General features: G+C 38.1%; 1 protein-coding gene across 5 annotated transcripts in view; it reads left to right on the forward strand.

Moving 5' to 3' along the window:
- Luzp2 (leucine zipper protein 2) overlaps positions 1-18,303 on the forward strand; it is a 386,349-nt gene that overhangs the window by 308,513 nt on the left and 59,533 nt on the right. For all 5 annotated transcript variants that reach the window (XM_039100987.2, XM_008759472.4, XM_063278593.1 and 2 more), the window contains one exon: positions 17,419-17,493. In XM_039100987.2, coding sequence (XP_038956915.1) covers positions 17,419-17,493 — 75 coding nt within the window. The remainder of the gene's footprint in view (positions 1-17,418; positions 17,494-18,303) is intronic.

Consider the following 18,303-nt stretch of genomic DNA (forward strand, 5'->3'; position numbering starts at 1 on the left):
CCCTTTTTCTCACTATTATAGACCATGTCTCAACTGTTCTCACAGTATCTGTTCTACTAAAGGAAAATATTACATGTTATATGCCTCTGTTCTCTCAGAGTCTCATTTTGCATTCCCCCATAGCCACAGTCTCTTCTTTCTGTTGGATTATTTAATAAAGTCAAGCTAATACTCATCTATTCCAATTTATTTAGTCACAGCAGTGTGGGATGATGCAGAGTTGAGAGTGGAGCAGGTGGAAAACCTATCATTCTGGGGATATCGTGGACGTGGGGTTAAGACTAGAACCTTTGCGTAACATTTTTAAGAGGGGAAAAAAAGGTTTGCACTTCACTTAGAGTGAGAAGTCATTATCCAGATACAGGAAGTGCATTTGGAATAGATGGAGTAGCATGGTCCATGATCCCAGAACATCAAAGGACAGGGGAATGTCCACTTTACAAAACTATATAGGAGGCCTGAGTGACCTGCAAGGGCTGGGACTTGGAACTGAAACTGAAAGCTTGCTTTGGTCAAGTTCTGCATTTTATTCATGGTTTTGGTTGCTTGGTGAATGTGTGTGTGTGTGTGTGTGTGTGTGTGTGTGTGTGTGTGTGTGTGTGTGTGTGGTGTGTGTGTGTATGTGTGTTTATTTGATTTATTTGGAGATATGATTTTTAAATTTTGATTTGGTTAGTTTGCTTTGATGTTGTTGTCATTGTTGTTCTTTTGATCTGTCGATTGGTTGATTGGCTATTTGGTTGGTTGGTTGATTGGCTTGGTTTGGTTTGGACTCAGATTAACAGCTTTAAAATTACTGCTCAATAAGTTTTCCTTTCCTGAACTTGTGGAAATGTTAATGTGGATAGAATTAGCCTTAGTGTGCATTATTTCTAACTGCACTGATACAAAGTAGATTTTAGCACAGCGTAGTAGAAATCTGTGAGTGAGTACGAGTTGTCTTTAAATCTGTGCAGAGAAATCCTCAGTCTTTTTTACAAGCTGGAAGCCACATTTCAGCATTAATTGCCAGATGCCACTGGCAACAGGGACATATCCCTGAATAGGCTTCTATTTGCCAGCTCCAGAGATTAGAAGTACAATTGGCTGTCAAAATGCACCCTTCCAACACCCCTCCTGCTCTTCCCCCCTGTTTCCATAATTGGGAAGCTGGAAGGAATGAAGCAGATGATCTTACTTTTTCTGGAACTCAGAAGCCTACAGTACAATCCACGAGACAGTGCCAGTGCCATGCACCTACAGTAAGATCTGCGAGATGCTGCCAACGTGGTGCACATTCATTTATAACCTCAGAAAAGTTAGAAATTTTAGTGAAGCTTTTCTACACTCTCGTCTTCTGTTAGCTTAGACCCACCCCCATCCTTCCAAGTACTTATGAGAATCCCTAGTGTCTGCAGTACTGTGAAGGGAAGAAACTTTTGTTTAAATTTCAAATCCCCCTCTTTTTTTACTGTTTATTCTTCCAATGTCTGGACAGTTCTTGTGTAAATGATGCCAGTCTCCTTGTAGCTTTCAAGGCTCTCTAGGAAATACCTCTCATGGCATTCACACAACATCAAACACTAGAATGGTGTCTCACTCTCTTGTAGTTTCCTATTGCCCTCTTACATATCCCTGAGGTTTCTTTCACTGCCATGAAGTGTCTTCAGAGACATTCCTCACTTGGCTAATTTATACAGAGTTTTGAAATTTATTTTGTTGAGACAGAGATTTTTGTTTTTGAAAGAAGGTCTCGCACAGCCAGGACACTGCTCCAATCTCCCAATTTTCCTCCCAAGAACTTGGATTTCAGTAGTGCACACACGTTGTCCAACTTGAGATAGTTTTTTTTTATTTTTTTTATTTATTTAATACTTAATAATAATTCTTTGGTTTCCGGGCAAACATCCCCCTCCCCCCTCCCCTTCCTTATGGGTGTTCCCCTCCCAACCCTCCACCCATTGCTGCCCTCCCCCCAACAGTCTAGTTCACTGGGGGTTCAGTCTTAGCAGGACCCAGGGCTTCCCCTTCCACTGGTGCTCTTACTAGGATATTCATTGCTACCTATGAGGTCAGAGTCCAGGGTCAGTCCATGTATAGTCTTTAGGTAGTGGCTTAGTCCCTGGAAGCTCTGGTTGCTTGGCATTGTTGTACATATGGGGTCTTGAGCCCCTTCAAGCTCTTCCAGTTCTTTCTCTGATTCCTTCAACGGGGGTCCTATTCTCAGTTCAGTGGTTTGCTGCTGGCATTCGCCTCTGTATTTGCTGTATTCTGGCTGTGTCTCTCAGGAGCGATCTACATCCGGCTCCTGTCAGGCTGCACTACTTTGCTTCATCCATCTTGTCTAATTGGGTGGCTGTATATGTATGGGCCACATGTGGGGCAGGCTCTGAATGGGAGTTCCTTCAGTCTCTGTTTTAATCTTTGCCTCTCTCTTCCCTGCCAAGGGTATTCTTGTTCCCCTTTTAAAGAAGGAGTGAAGCATTCACATTTTGATCATCCGTCTTGAGATTCATTTGTTCTAGGCATCTAGGGTAATTCAAGCATTTGGGCTAATAGCCACTTATCAGTAAGTGCATACCATGTATGTCTTTCTGTGATTGGGTTAGCTCACTCAGGATGATATTTTCCAGTTCCAACCATTTGCCTACAAATTTCATAAAGCCGTTGTTTTTGATAGCTGAGTAATATTCCATTGTGTATATGTACCACATTTTCTGTATCCATTCCTCTGTTGAAGGGCATCTGGGTTCTTTCCAGCTTCTGGCTATTATAAATAAGGCTGCGATGAACATAGTGGAGCATGTGTCTTTTTTATATGTTGAGGCATCTTTTGGGTATATGCCCAAGAGAGGTATAGCTGGATCCTCAGGCAGTTCAATGTCCAATTTTCTGAGGAACCTCCAGACTGATTTCCAGAATGGTTGTACCAGTCTGCAATCCCACCAACAATGGAGGAGTGTTCCTCTTTCTCCGCATCCTCGCCAGCATCTGCTGTCACCTGAGTTTTTTATCTTAGCCATTCTCACTGGTGTGAGGTGAAATCTCAGGGTTGTTTTGATTTGCATTTCCCTTATGACTAAAGATGTTGAACATTTCTTTAGGTGTTTCTCAGCCATTCGGCATTCCTCAGCTGTGAATTCTTTGTTTAGCTCTGAACCCCATTTTTTAATAGGGTTATTTGTCTCCCTGCGGTCTAACTTCTTGAGTTCTTTGTATATTTTGGATATAAGGCCTCTATCTGTTGTAGGATTGGTAAAGATCTTTTCCCAATCTGTTGGTTGCTGATTTGTCCTAACCACAGTGTCCTTTGCCTTACAGAAGCTTTGCAGTTTTATGAGATCCCATTTGTCGATTCTTGATCTTAGAGCATAAGCCATTGGTGTTTTGATCAGGAAATTTTTTCCAGTGCCCATGTGTTCCAGATGCTTCCCTAGTTTTTCTTCTATTAGTTTGAGTGTATCAGGTTTGATGTGGAGGTCCTTGATCCACTTGGACTTAAGCTTTGTACAGGGTGATAAGCATGGATCGATCTGCATTCTTCTACATGTTGCCCTCCAGTTGAACCAGCACCATTTGCTGAAAATGCTATCTTTTTTCCATTGGATGGTTTTGGCTCCTTTGTCAAAAATCAAGTGACCATAGGTGTGTGGGTTCATTTCTGGGTCTTCAATTCTATTCCATTGGTCTATCTGTCTGTCTCTGTACCAATACCATGCAGTTTTTATCACTATTGCTCTGTAATACTGCTTGAGTTCAGGGATAGTGATTCCCCCTGAAGTCCTTTTATTGTTGAGGATAGTTTTAGCTGTCCTGGGTTTTTTGTTATTCCAGATTAATTTGCAAATTTTTCTGTCTAACTTTTTGAAGAATTGGATTGCTATTTCGATGGGGATTGCATTGAATCTGTAGATCAGTTTTGGTAAAATGGCCATTTTTACTATATTAATCCTGCCAATCCATGAGCATGGGAGATCTTTCCATCTTCTGAGGTCTTCTTCAATTTCTTTCTTCAGTGTCTTGAAGTTCTTATTGTACAGATCTTTTACTTGCTTGGTTAAAGTCACACCGAGGTACTTTATATTATTTGGGTCTATTATGAAGGGTGTCGTTTCCCTAATTTCTTTCTCGGCTTGTTTCTCTTTTGTGTAGAGGAAGGCTACTGATTTATATGAGTTAATTTTATACCCAGCCACTTTGCTGAAGTTGTTTATCAGCTTTAGTAGTTCTCTGGTGGAACTTTTGGGATCACTTAGAGATAGTTTTAATAGTGTAAATTCTTTCCATTTAATATGCAATGCAACTTTTTTACTAGCTTCATTGGTGAGAGCAGCTGCAGATGAATGAAGAGCGGCCGAACTGGACACATGTGTGGTGAGGCAAGGGGAAGAACTTGAAATGATACGGGAGATGGTTTTGAGTACAAAGACTCTTGATGAATGGATGACTAGCAGCAGGACTGATAAATAGGAAGACGAATGGAGAAATAAAGGACATATAAGGGCAATTGTTACAAAGTACCCCCCATATTCAGAAACAAAGTTCTATTTGGAAGAGGTGAATTATTACTGAATCAATTGTCAATTCCTTGTATTAAACCAAGATCACCACATATTAAGCCCTGATCAATGAGACTACAGGGCATACCAACTGCAGGAGAGAGAAGTAAGGACAAAGTTGCTCCTGGGCACAGTCTGAGGTCTGCAACCTCCCTGACAGGGAACTGGTGGCATATGAGACAAAGCAGCAGAAATTAAGCTCTTTTTTTTTGCCTTTGTAGAAGCAATAGAGAAAATGAACTGAGTTACAAAAAGCCAATTTTGCTAAAAACCAAAACAAAATTACAGTGATAATTTCCAGATAATTGTCTCAGAGGCAAAAATAAATAATTTTTTAAATATAAAGACAGAAAAATATATATATTAGAATTTTGTCTTTCTCTTTTCTTTCAGATTTCTTTTTTCACATTTAAGCCCAGGGCAAATCTTTCATGCAGCTAAATATTTAATACTTTCTTATTAAGAAGGAAATTTCATAAAGGATTAAGTTAATTATCTGGCTAAGTTTCTACCCATGTGAAAGATCCATTAATGAAGAGTTTAACAAGAAGCTTTCGGAGGGACTGGGAGTATAGCTCAGCGGCATTTACCTAGCACACGAGAGGTACCAGGACTGCTACTGAGCTTGGGGAAAGCTCAGTATTTCTTTGTTTTCTACGGCAATTTCACAACATAAGTCAGGTGAAACTGCTTGCTCATATGCAGGTCCAGAAAGGACAGAATAAACTTCATGCTCCCTGGTAATGACTGATTTTGAATGCTGTGAAATAGCATTGGCATCATAATAGAAAATAATAATAAAATGCTCACTATGTTACTGACTTTGCACAAGTGTGTTTTAATTAGGTAAGAGTCCCAAATGAGGTGAATGGGACCAACTGCCACCCACTGTTGGGATCTGGGGCTGTGAATTAGAAAGACTTACCAAGATTGTCTTTCTTCTGTCCAAAGTCCTGTCGACAACCCATGTCACATTTTGTAGTAATCAGCTCCACCAAGCATTTGGCACATGTGCAGGATTCTCCAGTCTCATTCTCATAATATTATTGAATTTTAGACAGGGAGAGCCAAAGCCTTGAAAAATAAGAACCATTTTCTTTTAATTCTTAAGACAAGTAAATGGCAAGTGGGGGAGAGGGGTTTGTGCCAACACTTTTACACTGTTTCATTGTCTTTCCTGATAGCTCTTGTAACGAGCATTTAATTAAGCCATAGCCATCAAGATCGGATGACTTTCAACAATGTTTGTGACTGTTCTCTGCAGATTTCTGCTTAGTTTTCAGTTATATTTTATCTTTTGTTGTAGCTTTAGTCATTAATTCAATTAGTTCAAGTAAAATACATTTAAGCCATAAAAATAAAATTCATATTATTAGGCCTCAGAACAGCTCATTCAACCCAGTACTACAATTCAGGAGATACTTTTAATGGGGTAAAAAGAGACTCTCCATCTTTCTTGCCTCAGTAAATGTAATAAAATCGCAAGCAGAACTTGACCCCAGGCTTTTTCAAAGCAATTACCCCATCCTCCCCACCATTGAGCTTAGGGGACCAGAGCTGCTTATTTTGAATATATTTAACTATCACAATTTGCATATCCACTGGCCCATAGAAAATAACTGGTTTATATGTTTAGAATCAACGTGCAGTGGTTTGAATGATGCTCACCACGTTCTCAGTGGGTTTTCGCTTTTCTGTATAATTTATAAAGACCTTCACAACCATGGGGAAATGTGCTTATCCTGGGTGGTTGTCTAAATCCTGACAAGGTCACAGTTCAAACTGGGGGCTGTACCTAACCTCTGGATTTTCCAATTTTATGGAATATAAACCTTTTCGTAAACATGACCTTAAGATTTTCTGATTTTTGTTGGCATACGTTGATAATGTTTGCCTTTTTCCTTCAAATTTCGCTAATTTAGGTCTTCCCTCTCACGGCTTACAGCTATGGGTTTGTCAATATTCCTATCTTTTCAAAGAGCCAACTCTTCCTTATACTGCATTGTTTCTTCGTTTGTCTTATATTCATTCATTTGACTTCCAAATTTCATGATTCCTTACCCTCTTTATTTACAGTTTGGGTTTTTAGGGAGTTATTTTGTTTGTTTGTTTGTTTGTTTGATGGGGGATTTTGTTTGTTTATTTTTTTAGCCTTAAGGGAATTTATATTAGTAACTTGAGAGACTCTCAAATTTTCAATAGATTCCAAGACACTGATATTCACAAACATTTTTCAGGTGTTTACAGGAATTAAAAATGAACAAAGAAGGCTATGTTTCTCACCACCGAGACAAAACACCCAAAGAAAGAAGCTTAAGAAAGCAGAGCTGTCAAAATAGAAATCATCCTCTCCACACCCTAGCACCCTAATAGTCTAGGACCTCCCTGCCCCTGGTCAGTCCAGCAGCAGCTGCGTGCAGCTCCACCATATTGTGCTTCTACTGGTTTTACTTTGAGATGGCAATGAAGGAGCTAAACTGAACCCCAATTTTATTGTTGTGGAGGGTTTTTTTCTACTAACAACAACAAAAATGAATTTTCAAGAAAAAACACATTTTGATAAAAACAGGAATTTTTGTAGACAGGTGCTTTAGTATGTGTTGCTTTCAGAAAGTCAAATTGTTATATCAAATGTGGAAAGAGAGCTTAGAAAAAGCACCCAGTACAGACGCTGCTCTTTGTAGGGCACACAGCTGACTAAATCCATTCCTACAGCAGGAAGATTTGCACAAATAGAGATGATCTGGACATTCAGCAAATTATTCTTTGATAAGAAATAAGGAAACTTTTATAAATAACCCAACTAACTTAGTCCTGAAATCTATAAAATACTAAGCTTGTATTGTGTCTGCTATACTATCGGCGCCCTAGTCATTAATGTGAACAAACCATCAATCCTCATAACCATTAGCCTGGATACAGCTATTGTCTGCCATGTCTAGTAACTGCCAGAGGAGGAGATGAGAAAAAGTCTGGGTACCAAGAAGGGATCATCTGCTTCGGGGATGTTTACACTCAAGCGCATATTGAGTCCTCGTCAGTCTTGTGGTTCGGTAGCAAAGATGATTAAACAGAGATGTCAGAAAACAAGAGTCGCATCTCCTAGTTCAGCACGTGCCTTAGCACCATGTTTACTCACCTGCTCTCCACTGATGAAATGTTTATTAACATGCCCTGTGCAGTCAGTGATCGACCAAACAAATACAAGTCTCAATTGTCAATATTGCTCCTTTGGTGATATACGGAGGCAGAATGCTATCAAGTATATAAACAGAAGGATGATGATCACAATAAGCAGGATTGAATTAAACCAGTCTGTATTAAGATAGCCATGGAACCATACAAATTACTGAGACGTTTTTCATATTTGTTGATGAATAATCACCAATTTCTTTATTTCCATCGATTCCCTGGAATGCTCTACATCCTCTTGGCACTTAGTTGTCCCTCATCAATACATAGCAATCACTTGTATCCAATTAGCTTGGCTATGGTGCACTAATAGCTTAGCAATGCCTATGTGGATCAGCTAAAATGCATTTCACCTGTCCTTTATCCTGAGCCTGGATGGTATGTGGCCTACTTTTCCACATAACTTATAAGGGTAGGTACTATTATTGGGAGGCTGCCATGGAACCGTTTCTTCTACAGTGCCTTAAAGTACTGAACTTTTCCCACTATACTCCCCCCCTCCTTTGGTTACACTTGTAGACTTTAACACTATTGGTGATAGTTTAGAGGTTGATTCACAGTGACAGAAAGAACCACAGCTTATGCCGTTCATCATGTGGAGGACCCTTGGTCCAGTGCTATGAGAGACTTCAAATATGAGTTGCCAACAGCATGCTAATCTTCCTCAGGCTCCAAACATGAGCTCTAAGCTGTCCAGGTTACTCTGAGCTCTTTTTGTCTTTCTCCTGGCTGAATCTATGGGAGCATGGCAAGCCAGCTTCACGGTGAGCATTACCAGGACGTTAACCAGAAACTGTTAGACTGTTTAAAAAGAAATTCTATTAGGAACCTCTTAGGACTTTTCTGCATCCAAAATGTTTTCAAAGTGTGTGTGTGTGTGTGTGTGTGTGTGTGTGTGTGTGTGTGTGTGTGTGTATTTGAGCATATGTAAGGTCAGGTACCCCCATATTGCAGAAAAGGATATCATATCTCCTGTTGGTAGATTTTCAGTTGCTTGTTTGCTACACAATTAAGTGCTGAGAACCAAACTTAGGACCTCTGCAAGAACAATGTGTAATACCCTCAGCTACTGCCTCATCTCTTCAGCCCCAAAACTAGCTTTCATCTGTGAACAAAGGAGACTTAAGAACTGACCAGCCATGGATGAATAAAAGAGATTTTTCCCATGATTTGCTACAGACAGGACAAATCTGCACGAAAATTCTAACATGTATAAAGTTTGCCCCATTTGATAGACTATAAGGCTGACTAAAAGACCATGAATGCACCTTAGTCCAAATATCCTTTTTTTTCTTACAGCATAGCAAACTGCAGCAAATTATACCAGGAAAGGCTGAGTTCTGATGCTCAGTAGCTCACCAACCTAATTGTATTGTCTCAATATGTGAAGGACAATTGATAATTCCAGTGAGAAACAGAAACACTGAGGGAGTACTTTAACATTGTTATGGAAATATAACCCATTAGAGTCACAGCTCTTGAGACTTTGGTCAGGAAATTATCCCCAGGTAAAAGATAGATGTGCTTAGTGGATATTCCATGTTTCTGCTATCAACAGCCTGTCAGGCACAGCTGGCTCACTGCTGATTGTGGGAGGAAGACTATTTTGGTACTGCTTACTCTGCCATGTTCTAGAAATTTGAGCAATTGTCAGTAACAAATGAATAGCATATACCTGGAATATGAAATTTTTGTATTTAAGGAAATTGGTTTATTCTTACTAACTTGAAATGCAAGACTCACTTGTTTAAAGACTTTTTTTTAAAACAAAAATTTGCAAGTCTCTGGTGAACTCAGGCTAAATTAGGTATTTGCTTCTGTTTGCTTTTCTTTATAAGAATAATAGTTTCATGTTATTCCCATTGCTCCAAGAAAAAGTGAATATTTAACGTATTTAAATTTAGACATAAAGTTATTCATACTGTGCTACACGGAAAAAAGAGGCCCTTTGTCTTCATTTAGTTGAGGGACAGAATAAGAAGAGAGAGAGAGAGAGAGAAAGAGAGAGAGAGAGAGAGGAAGAAAAGGAGGGGGAAGAGGAGGAGGAAGAGAAGGGGAGGAAGAGTGAGTAGGTCTTTATTATAATAATTTCCAACATGCATATTCAAATACTTAGCTACCACCAACTACTTATCAGTACTTATCAACTAGCAACTGTCCATTAGGACCTACCCATTAGCACCTATCCACAGGAACTATAAGTACCTAACTACCCTTACCTTTCTGCCAGCACATATTCACTAGTATGTACCATCCTGTGTCAATTCATCTGTAATTTATCCACTAACACTTATTTATCAATAGCCACCTAACAGGAACTAACACAAGTATTTCTCTAGACCTACCTGTGTACAAGCATTAATCTAGCAATACCTACTCGCTATTACCAATCCATCAACACTTATATTACTATTTGTCTACTGGTCTATTCATCCACCTATCCATGATTACCTGTTTACCACTCTCTAAAAAACTCTCCTTAGTTACACATGCCTGCCTAACAGTATCTATTGACTACTTATTACTCTTCAAGAGACATCTTACACCTTAACGCAATGCTTAAACATAAGCAAAACAGTTTATCAGAGAGCTAAGGTTGAGTGATTCCTTTAAGAAATCATACCCAAGGCAGTTTTGTTGGTTCATTTCTATAATGCCAACATTTGAGAAACTGAACAAGAAAGTTGCCATGAATTTGAGCCTAGCATGAACTATGTAGTGAGTTTTGGGGTAACCTAAATATAGAATGAGACCATGATGAAACAAAACAATAACTTATTATATTCCCATCTTTAGAATTGAGCTTGTCCAGTGCATATGAAATAAATCACTGTAAAACAGGCTCTCCTCCTGAGATCTGATAGAATAAATTTCAAGGCCATAATGATATTTATTCAAGTATGGTTTCTTTTAGATGTCATGCTGACCCCATGCTTATTCACATTTGCATGAGGACAGTAAATCCAATTTTTAAAAAATTAAGTTGAAAATTGTATATGTAAACAGAATTGTCAAAGGAAAGTCTTCCTGGATTTTATAATTTGATCTGTTAACTTTACTTAATAGCTCTTATACTCAGCTGTGATGCTAAGGTATCTCTGTGTGATTTGGAAACCAATTTTGGTCTCATACATATAATGGCTTACTCTCTCAGAATTGCTTCCAAGTTATTAATATTAAAAAAGAGCAGAACTAGAAAGATGACTCAGCAGTTAAGATGGCTCAGCTCACAGGCTGCTCTTCCAGAGGTTCTGAATTCAATTCCCAGTATCCCACCATAAATGGTGCCTCACAACCATCTATATGATCTCATGCACTCGTCTGGCATTCACATGTACATACAGATAGAGCACTTATATACATAAAATAAATCATTGGGGGAGGGGAGAGTTAGCACATGAGTTAACCTGATAGCTACATTTAATACTGACAATAAAATGCTGCACTTCTGTTGGAGTAGATTGAAATAACAAATGGCATTTGTGATTATGTCTGCTGTATAACTGTTGGTAAATGTGACTTAGAGATGAAGGCGATGAAGTGATGTTGTGTGTCCCAAAAATGGCAAGCAAATACTAGTTTAAGGCTAATGAGTAAAGGAGGTGTCCTTATATGATAATAGGTAAAGTTGATTTGTATAAAGCACATCAGTGTCTCTTCATTAAGCTATCTAACTCTTACTTGGCAGTTAAGAGCATCTCTTGTGGGTGGAACAATGTATCAGCAACCAGAAGCATGTATCATTTTTCCAGCTCCTGTACCAGTCCAGATTTGTTAGCTCAAAACTGCCTGCAGCCTCAGTTTCAGGGTATCTAATACGCTTTTCTGGCTTCTTTGAACATCTGCCTTACTCATGGCAAATATGAACTCAAGTCAGCACACGCACATACACAAAAATAAACAAAGCCAAAATAAGATTTTTTAAAAGAGATCTTAAAAACCATCATCTCTTTCATGGATTCATTCTTTTCCCTCTAATAAAATACAACGGTCCCTAAGTTGCCTGTATCCTCTTGAAACATTGTAAATTATAAAGTCTATTAGCAAGTTTGAGCATGTGTCATTGAATATGCAAATTTATTTAGTTATAGATTCTATGCATGAAGATTTTTAGTGATTACAAATATAGCTAGAGATCCAGGATGCACCCATTCAAATTCTAAATCTGCTTGTATTAAAGTTCTACACCTGTGTGATATTAACCAAGATATTTCAGTAATCTCTCTCAGTTTTCTTCAATTTTAAAAGGCAGAACTAAATCATAGTTCTTCAATGTGTTAACACTGTGTTCTTTGCTCAATTAACTTATGTGGTACCACAAACCATGAAGCTCCAAGGTTCAGAGAAAAATAGTGCTATATTATAAATCAGATTGTTACTTTAATGCCATTAATTTGTATTTTAGTTAATGTGCTACATAATGTGGGAGTGGTGTTACTGTTCTTTCTCTGCCCCCTCCACCAAAACAAAACAAAAAGAACAACTTCAGTCTTAGGATCTCTGCACTGTTTTTGTGTTGTTCTATAGGAAGCCACACAAACACACAAACATGCATGCCTGCACACACAAGCATGCACATGTAAATACACACACACGCACACATTTATGTATCTGCAAACTCATAAACAATGTATTCTAGATTTTATTTTTTGTTTAAGATTGAGTATAGATTTAGACTTTATTTTGTTGGTTCCAGAAAACAATCAACAAAAAGGACTTCCTAGATAGGATTATAACATTTATTAAATTTTTGTCCAAGAATCTGTTACCTGGATACCTCTGCATGGTTTGTGTCTCTGGGGTGTTTACTTTCTTTTGAAAATTATGATTTTGGCACCAACAACTGGCTATCAGAATTGTTGGAATGAATATTAAAACTCAGACCAGACAAAAGGATAGGAATTATGGTCCTTTTATTGGTACTTTTTTTCTGATTTGCTCCCTAAATCTGACAACAGACTGGACAGATCATCACACAGGTTACCCCAAACCCAAAACACTTAATTTGTGATTAGAAAGAAAAATCATAGTTTATGCATTGAACAGCAAACTGCTGTTGTTCTTTATTGTCTAGATGATGTGCAAGGTAAGTTCTTGAAACCAAAGTCATTACAAAGGAAGGAATAGAGGGGGAAGGGAGGAGGGAGAGAGGAAGGAAGAAAGGAAGGAAAGAAGGAAGGAAGGGAGGAAGGAAGGAAGGAAGGTTAATCTGTGATGTTTCTACCATTTCACCTTCTACTACAGTCATAATTACAGTGAATGCATTCCACTGTCAGGTTCAGATTTCTTTTCTGCTCACCAGTTCCAGTTTTCACTTTTTGTTCTCACCCCAGTCATTGATTAAAGCATAGCTTTAAAAACCAGCCTAAAGAAAGTGGGGAGGAAGGAAACAATGAGAATTCCATGAGAAGGTCTTTTTCTCAGGCATGCTGAAAGCCAGAGCTTCAGAGCTCTGTGGGAATCTGAAGTCACAGTGTTAGGAAAGTGAATTAAGAAATCACAGCTGCAGCACCTAAACCTTTGTTCTCCTTGACTCCATTTGGGCATCTCCTACATGAGTATACAGTATTTACCTCATCTCTCACATTACAACTTCTCTCAAGTCCCCATATCCTCTCCTCATGACCTCTTCTGCAACTACTTTTGCAGTATATGCACTGGTGCGCCCCACGCATGCAGTCACACACACACACACACACACACACACACACACACACACACACACACACAGAGGAGGGGGAGAGTAAGGAAGGGGGAGAGAGGGAGGAAGGAAGGAAAATGAATGAGAGAGAGGGAGGAAGGGTCAGAGGGAGGGAGAGGGAGGGAGAGAGACACACAGAAAGACAGAGAGAGGGAGGGAGGGAGAGAGAGAGAGAGAAGAGACAGAAGAGAAAGGACCAAGTCTAGTTAATTGTGCCCTTATTTTCAAGCATTTAAGTCTGACCACATAGGATTGGGGCCTCATTCAGGAAATAAGTTCTTTCTCACTCCATCGCTCCATCCATTTTACAGCTCCTTGTGAAGCGTACCTGTGAGAAAATGGGTGGTGTGGTTATACTGTTGTCTAAGGGACTCTTTGAGGAACACTAAGTTGTCTTCCCTCCTTCAGTTGCTACTAACTCTCTACTCTGGCTTAGCTATTCAAATCTCACAAGGCAGCTTTAATTGTTCATAATTTTTAAATGTATTTTTCACTCTTTTTTTGTTTCATACTTGGAAAAAATTGTCACAAATCTTAGTTACTGATTGTATGAGAAGGAAAGCTGTTCTGAAGTCATTACTGAGCTTTCTGGGGTGGCATCGTTTCTTTTTGTTTGTTTGTTTGTTTGTTTTTAATGTATAGTGCCTTATGTTTTCTCTTTTTTTTTTCTTTTTTTCGGGGCTGGGGACCGAACCCAGGGCCTTGCGCTTGCTAGGCAAGCACTCTACCGCTGAGCTAAATCCCCAACCCCAGGTTTTCTCAAGTAAACTTATAGAACTAACATTATTAACTAGTTTACTTTCTGGCTAAATGCTCTGATTATCATAAGTCTCGTGTTGTACCCTCCACAGTAATTCCTATCTATAATATAGACACTATGTGAACTGATAGAACAACTGCTCTTCTAGAAACAGGACACCACGTCAGTAAATGTGAATCCTGCTACTCTTACCACTGCCTCTCCTTACTCTCCCTACAATGTTCTCACCTATAAGCTTGCTCATACTGAGGAAGGTAAACAACTGAAAACCTTGTGGTGGCTTGTAAAAACTTGTTCAGACCCAAATGTTCTATTTTATTGGAATTTGTTTTTCTTGCCCAAAAATGAGCATACTAGTTTGCTACATTGGGTCCTATCCATGATGTAATAAATACCTTCTTTATCAAGTGTTGGAATGTCACTATGGGTTGCTTTTACTTCATTAATTATTCTACAGAAGCTTTTATTGTATATGTATAAAGAAACCCAACCTTGTGAGGATTAAATACATTGCTCGATGTATTAAAACTAAGACAGAATCAACCCCTTTTCTCTATGTCCAGTGATCAAGAACTTATCTCTTTCCATCTCTGATCTTCTGTCCCTCTGTAGTAAAAATGATAAGCTTAGAAAAGGATCTACAAATTTAGAAGCTGGTATTTTCCCTCAGGTGTAGAAAAAGGGAGATATAGCACCTATTCAGATGACTTGAAGGCATTATACTCAAATGCAGTCTTGCAAGCCCTCGTGCATCCCTATTTCTTAAAGCTCTAAAAGTATATATTTGTATGACAGATTAAAGTACTGCCATATCTGTTCTTCCTCCATCCTCCTGTTTCATTACTTACCTCTCGATTACTATTGTGTTTTATATAAACAAACTTAGGTTTCTTAAAAAGCACAATGGCTATTTACGTTGGAAGTCTTAGGCATCCAGTTCCTGATTTGTTTCTTCTCATCAGAAGAGGTTTCTTTCTGCTCATCCAAAGAGCTGTCATAATGGTTCTCATCTATAACAATAGGCTATACTGTGACACCATCTACATTCAAAGGCTGAAAGCACCAACCATGGATATATTTTTGGATATATTACAATATATTTATGGATATGTTACAAGCACACATGGATTGGAAGGAAGCCAGTGAGGTTGGCTAGGTACATACATGATCCTTTATATCATCTGGCCTGTTTTTGTTCAGGTTTAGTATCAATTTGACCTCTTCATGGAGACATAATGATAGCTACTCCACTCCAACAGGTAGTTTGCCATGTCCATCTCATGTCCAGTTTCTTAAGTTCTTGCCTGGATTCCAATGAACAAAGAAAGAGTTAGAACCTGCAAGAATTCATTCAGAATCAAGAATGCAAGCATTCCCTTGATAGGAGGAACAGCAAGCCACAGGACCAAAGACATGAATGACTTTTTTTCTTAATTTTATTTTTTTAAATATTTTAGTTTTTAAAATTCTGTGAGTGAGTGTGTGTGTGTGTGTGTGTGTGTGTGTGTGTGTGTGTGTATGTGTGTGTGTGTGTATCTTTACATGGATGTGTGCGTATTCCTGTCAAGGCCAGGAGCAGGCATTGGGACAACTAGAGGCACAAGCTGTTGTGAACAAGCTTACATGACTAAAGGGAACTGAACTTTAATCCTCTAAGAAGTAGTAAGTTTGTCCCAACAATAAAAAATTTCTCCAACACAGGGACAGTGATTAATGTAGATTTCTACATTCTTCCCTATTTTGTCTTTTAACTTCATCTTCTTAGTGATGGCTGGCACTAACTCATATTATATAAGTGCAATTAGGGAAAGATTTTGTCTTTGACATTTTTTCCTCATTATATAGTCAGTACACACAATCTATGTTTAGTATGTGTTACAAGGTCACTACTGTTTGTATTAGGATATGATTGAATTAATTTCAACAGGGAATAAGAGGGTAGCATTAATAACACAAATTGAAAAAACAAACATTTAATTTTTCTTCCACTTAATATAAGCCACAACAAACTGGAAGGAAAACACTCAGAGAATTACAAACCAAACTAGTACAGATACCATGTATTTGTTGGTAATCAATCTCTTCAAACTTCGTGTGTATGACAGAAAACTATTGTTGCATTTGGTTAAAAGAGTCAGCTGTTTTGTCTAAGATCATATAGCTAAGTCAAGATTAGAATACGCATCTTTCTTCTTATTAGTAATAGATTCTTCTCTTATACAATACTCCTGAACACAGTTTCTCCTCCATCCATTCTGCCCAGATCTCTGCACTTCCCCTCTCTCCAAGATCTCTTGCCTTCTCCTCCTTTTTCCTTCAGAAAAGATCAAGCATCCAAGATACATCAGCCAAACACAACAAAACAAGATACCATAAGACAACCAAAAGCCCTCAAATTGAGGCTGGAAAAGGCAACATAATAGGAAGAAAAGAGTCCTGAGAGCAGGCAAAAGTCAGAGATAGACATATTCCTACTTACAGGTCTTCTGTGTATAGGTTATGGCTGTTAGCTTGGTGCTTTTATAAATAAGAAGTCACTATTATTTTTACTGAAGTCCTGTTACATTTGAAGAAATGAAGAAGATAACTGGAAAAGAGAAAGACCAAGTGTTGCTGTGTTAATCTTACTGGAATACCACAACAAAATTTTGTAGACTGGGCAGTTCATGTTAAACATGTCTGTATGCCTCTGCAGGCTAGAATGTCCATATTCAGGCTCTCCTTGACTTGGTTTTGGGAGAGTACATTTTCTGTCCTGGTGATTTGGAGATGGTAGCTTCACATGGAGTGTTCATGTAATACTTATATTTTATAAAAGACAGAGAGACAGGGAGTGCTTTATTTAAACCTAATTTTATCCTCAGTTGCTCTATCACCAAATAAAAATTTAAAAGTCAGATGGACAGTCAGGCATCATAATGGCAAGTTGGGGAGATATAGTTCAGTCCCTCAGAATTAGAAACATTTCTGATAGAAGACTTATAAATAAGAAAGTTTCGAGTTAGTCTTTACAAGTGTATTCCAACCCATGAGACTTTAATACTCATTTATTCAGATCATACTGTTTTTGCATACATATTAAATGACTATGTGACTTTATATTTTTAATATGAAAATTAAACTTACAGGCTATACTCTTTTTCTTTTATTCTTTTGCAGCAAAGGACAAATGTAGAGTATGTTACAGGGTTTACTGAAATGTGTGCTACCTTTCTTTTCTGTTACAGGCCCAACAGCTCACTGAACTGGAACAAAAGTTAGCTGTAGCCAAAAATGAACTTGAGAAAGCAGCTCTTGACAGGGTAAGTTCAAATCCACTGCAATGTTGGTTTCAGTGCCACAGGGTATGCTTGCTGCTGCCTGTGATTGTCCAGGGCAGTTTTAAACATTCTGCACAAAAGCTGACTATAGAACTCCCAAATGATCCATGTCATCCTTGGACTCCAAGTTCTCCCCATTTATTTCCTGCCTCAGTAAACTGAGTGCACTCTGTAAATTTATGACTTCATTTTTCTTTTATCTCACTGATTCATTTATTCCATAACACCGTGGATAAATTTACTTAACGTGAAATTCATGTCATTCTGTGTTAACTCTGCATGAATGAGTACAAAGAGAATTGGAGTAACCATTGATGTCAGATTGTTAAAATGTGTCTTAAGTGCCTATACCCTAGAAGTACTCCTCACATTAGAGAACTGGGAAATGTGCAAAAGAATATTACATTTAGCAATAATGATGTCCATAAGAGAGAATATAATATATATATATTATATATATATATATATATATATATATTATATATATATATATATATATATATATAGAGAGAGAGAGAGAGAGAGAGAGATTTTGGAATTCTAGTCCAAATATAAAATTACTAATAAAATATATTTTGTCTAGAAGTAATAATTTCTCAGACACATGAAAAATATTTAAAGTATGTATGGTAATAGGATAAGTAAAATAATATATATCAAAATTTTGGACATAATTGTTTTCTGAGAAATATGGTAAATAGCCGCAAAGAACACTTGCATATACCTCATGTTTTACCCTCCACTACTGAATAGATATAGAGTAATAGTCTGTTTATATACATATTGCATATA

Source organism: Rattus norvegicus, chromosome 1, assembly GCF_036323735.1.
Source record: "Rattus norvegicus strain BN/NHsdMcwi chromosome 1, GRCr8, whole genome shotgun sequence".
Taxonomy (NCBI): domain Eukaryota; kingdom Metazoa; phylum Chordata; class Mammalia; order Rodentia; family Muridae; genus Rattus; species Rattus norvegicus.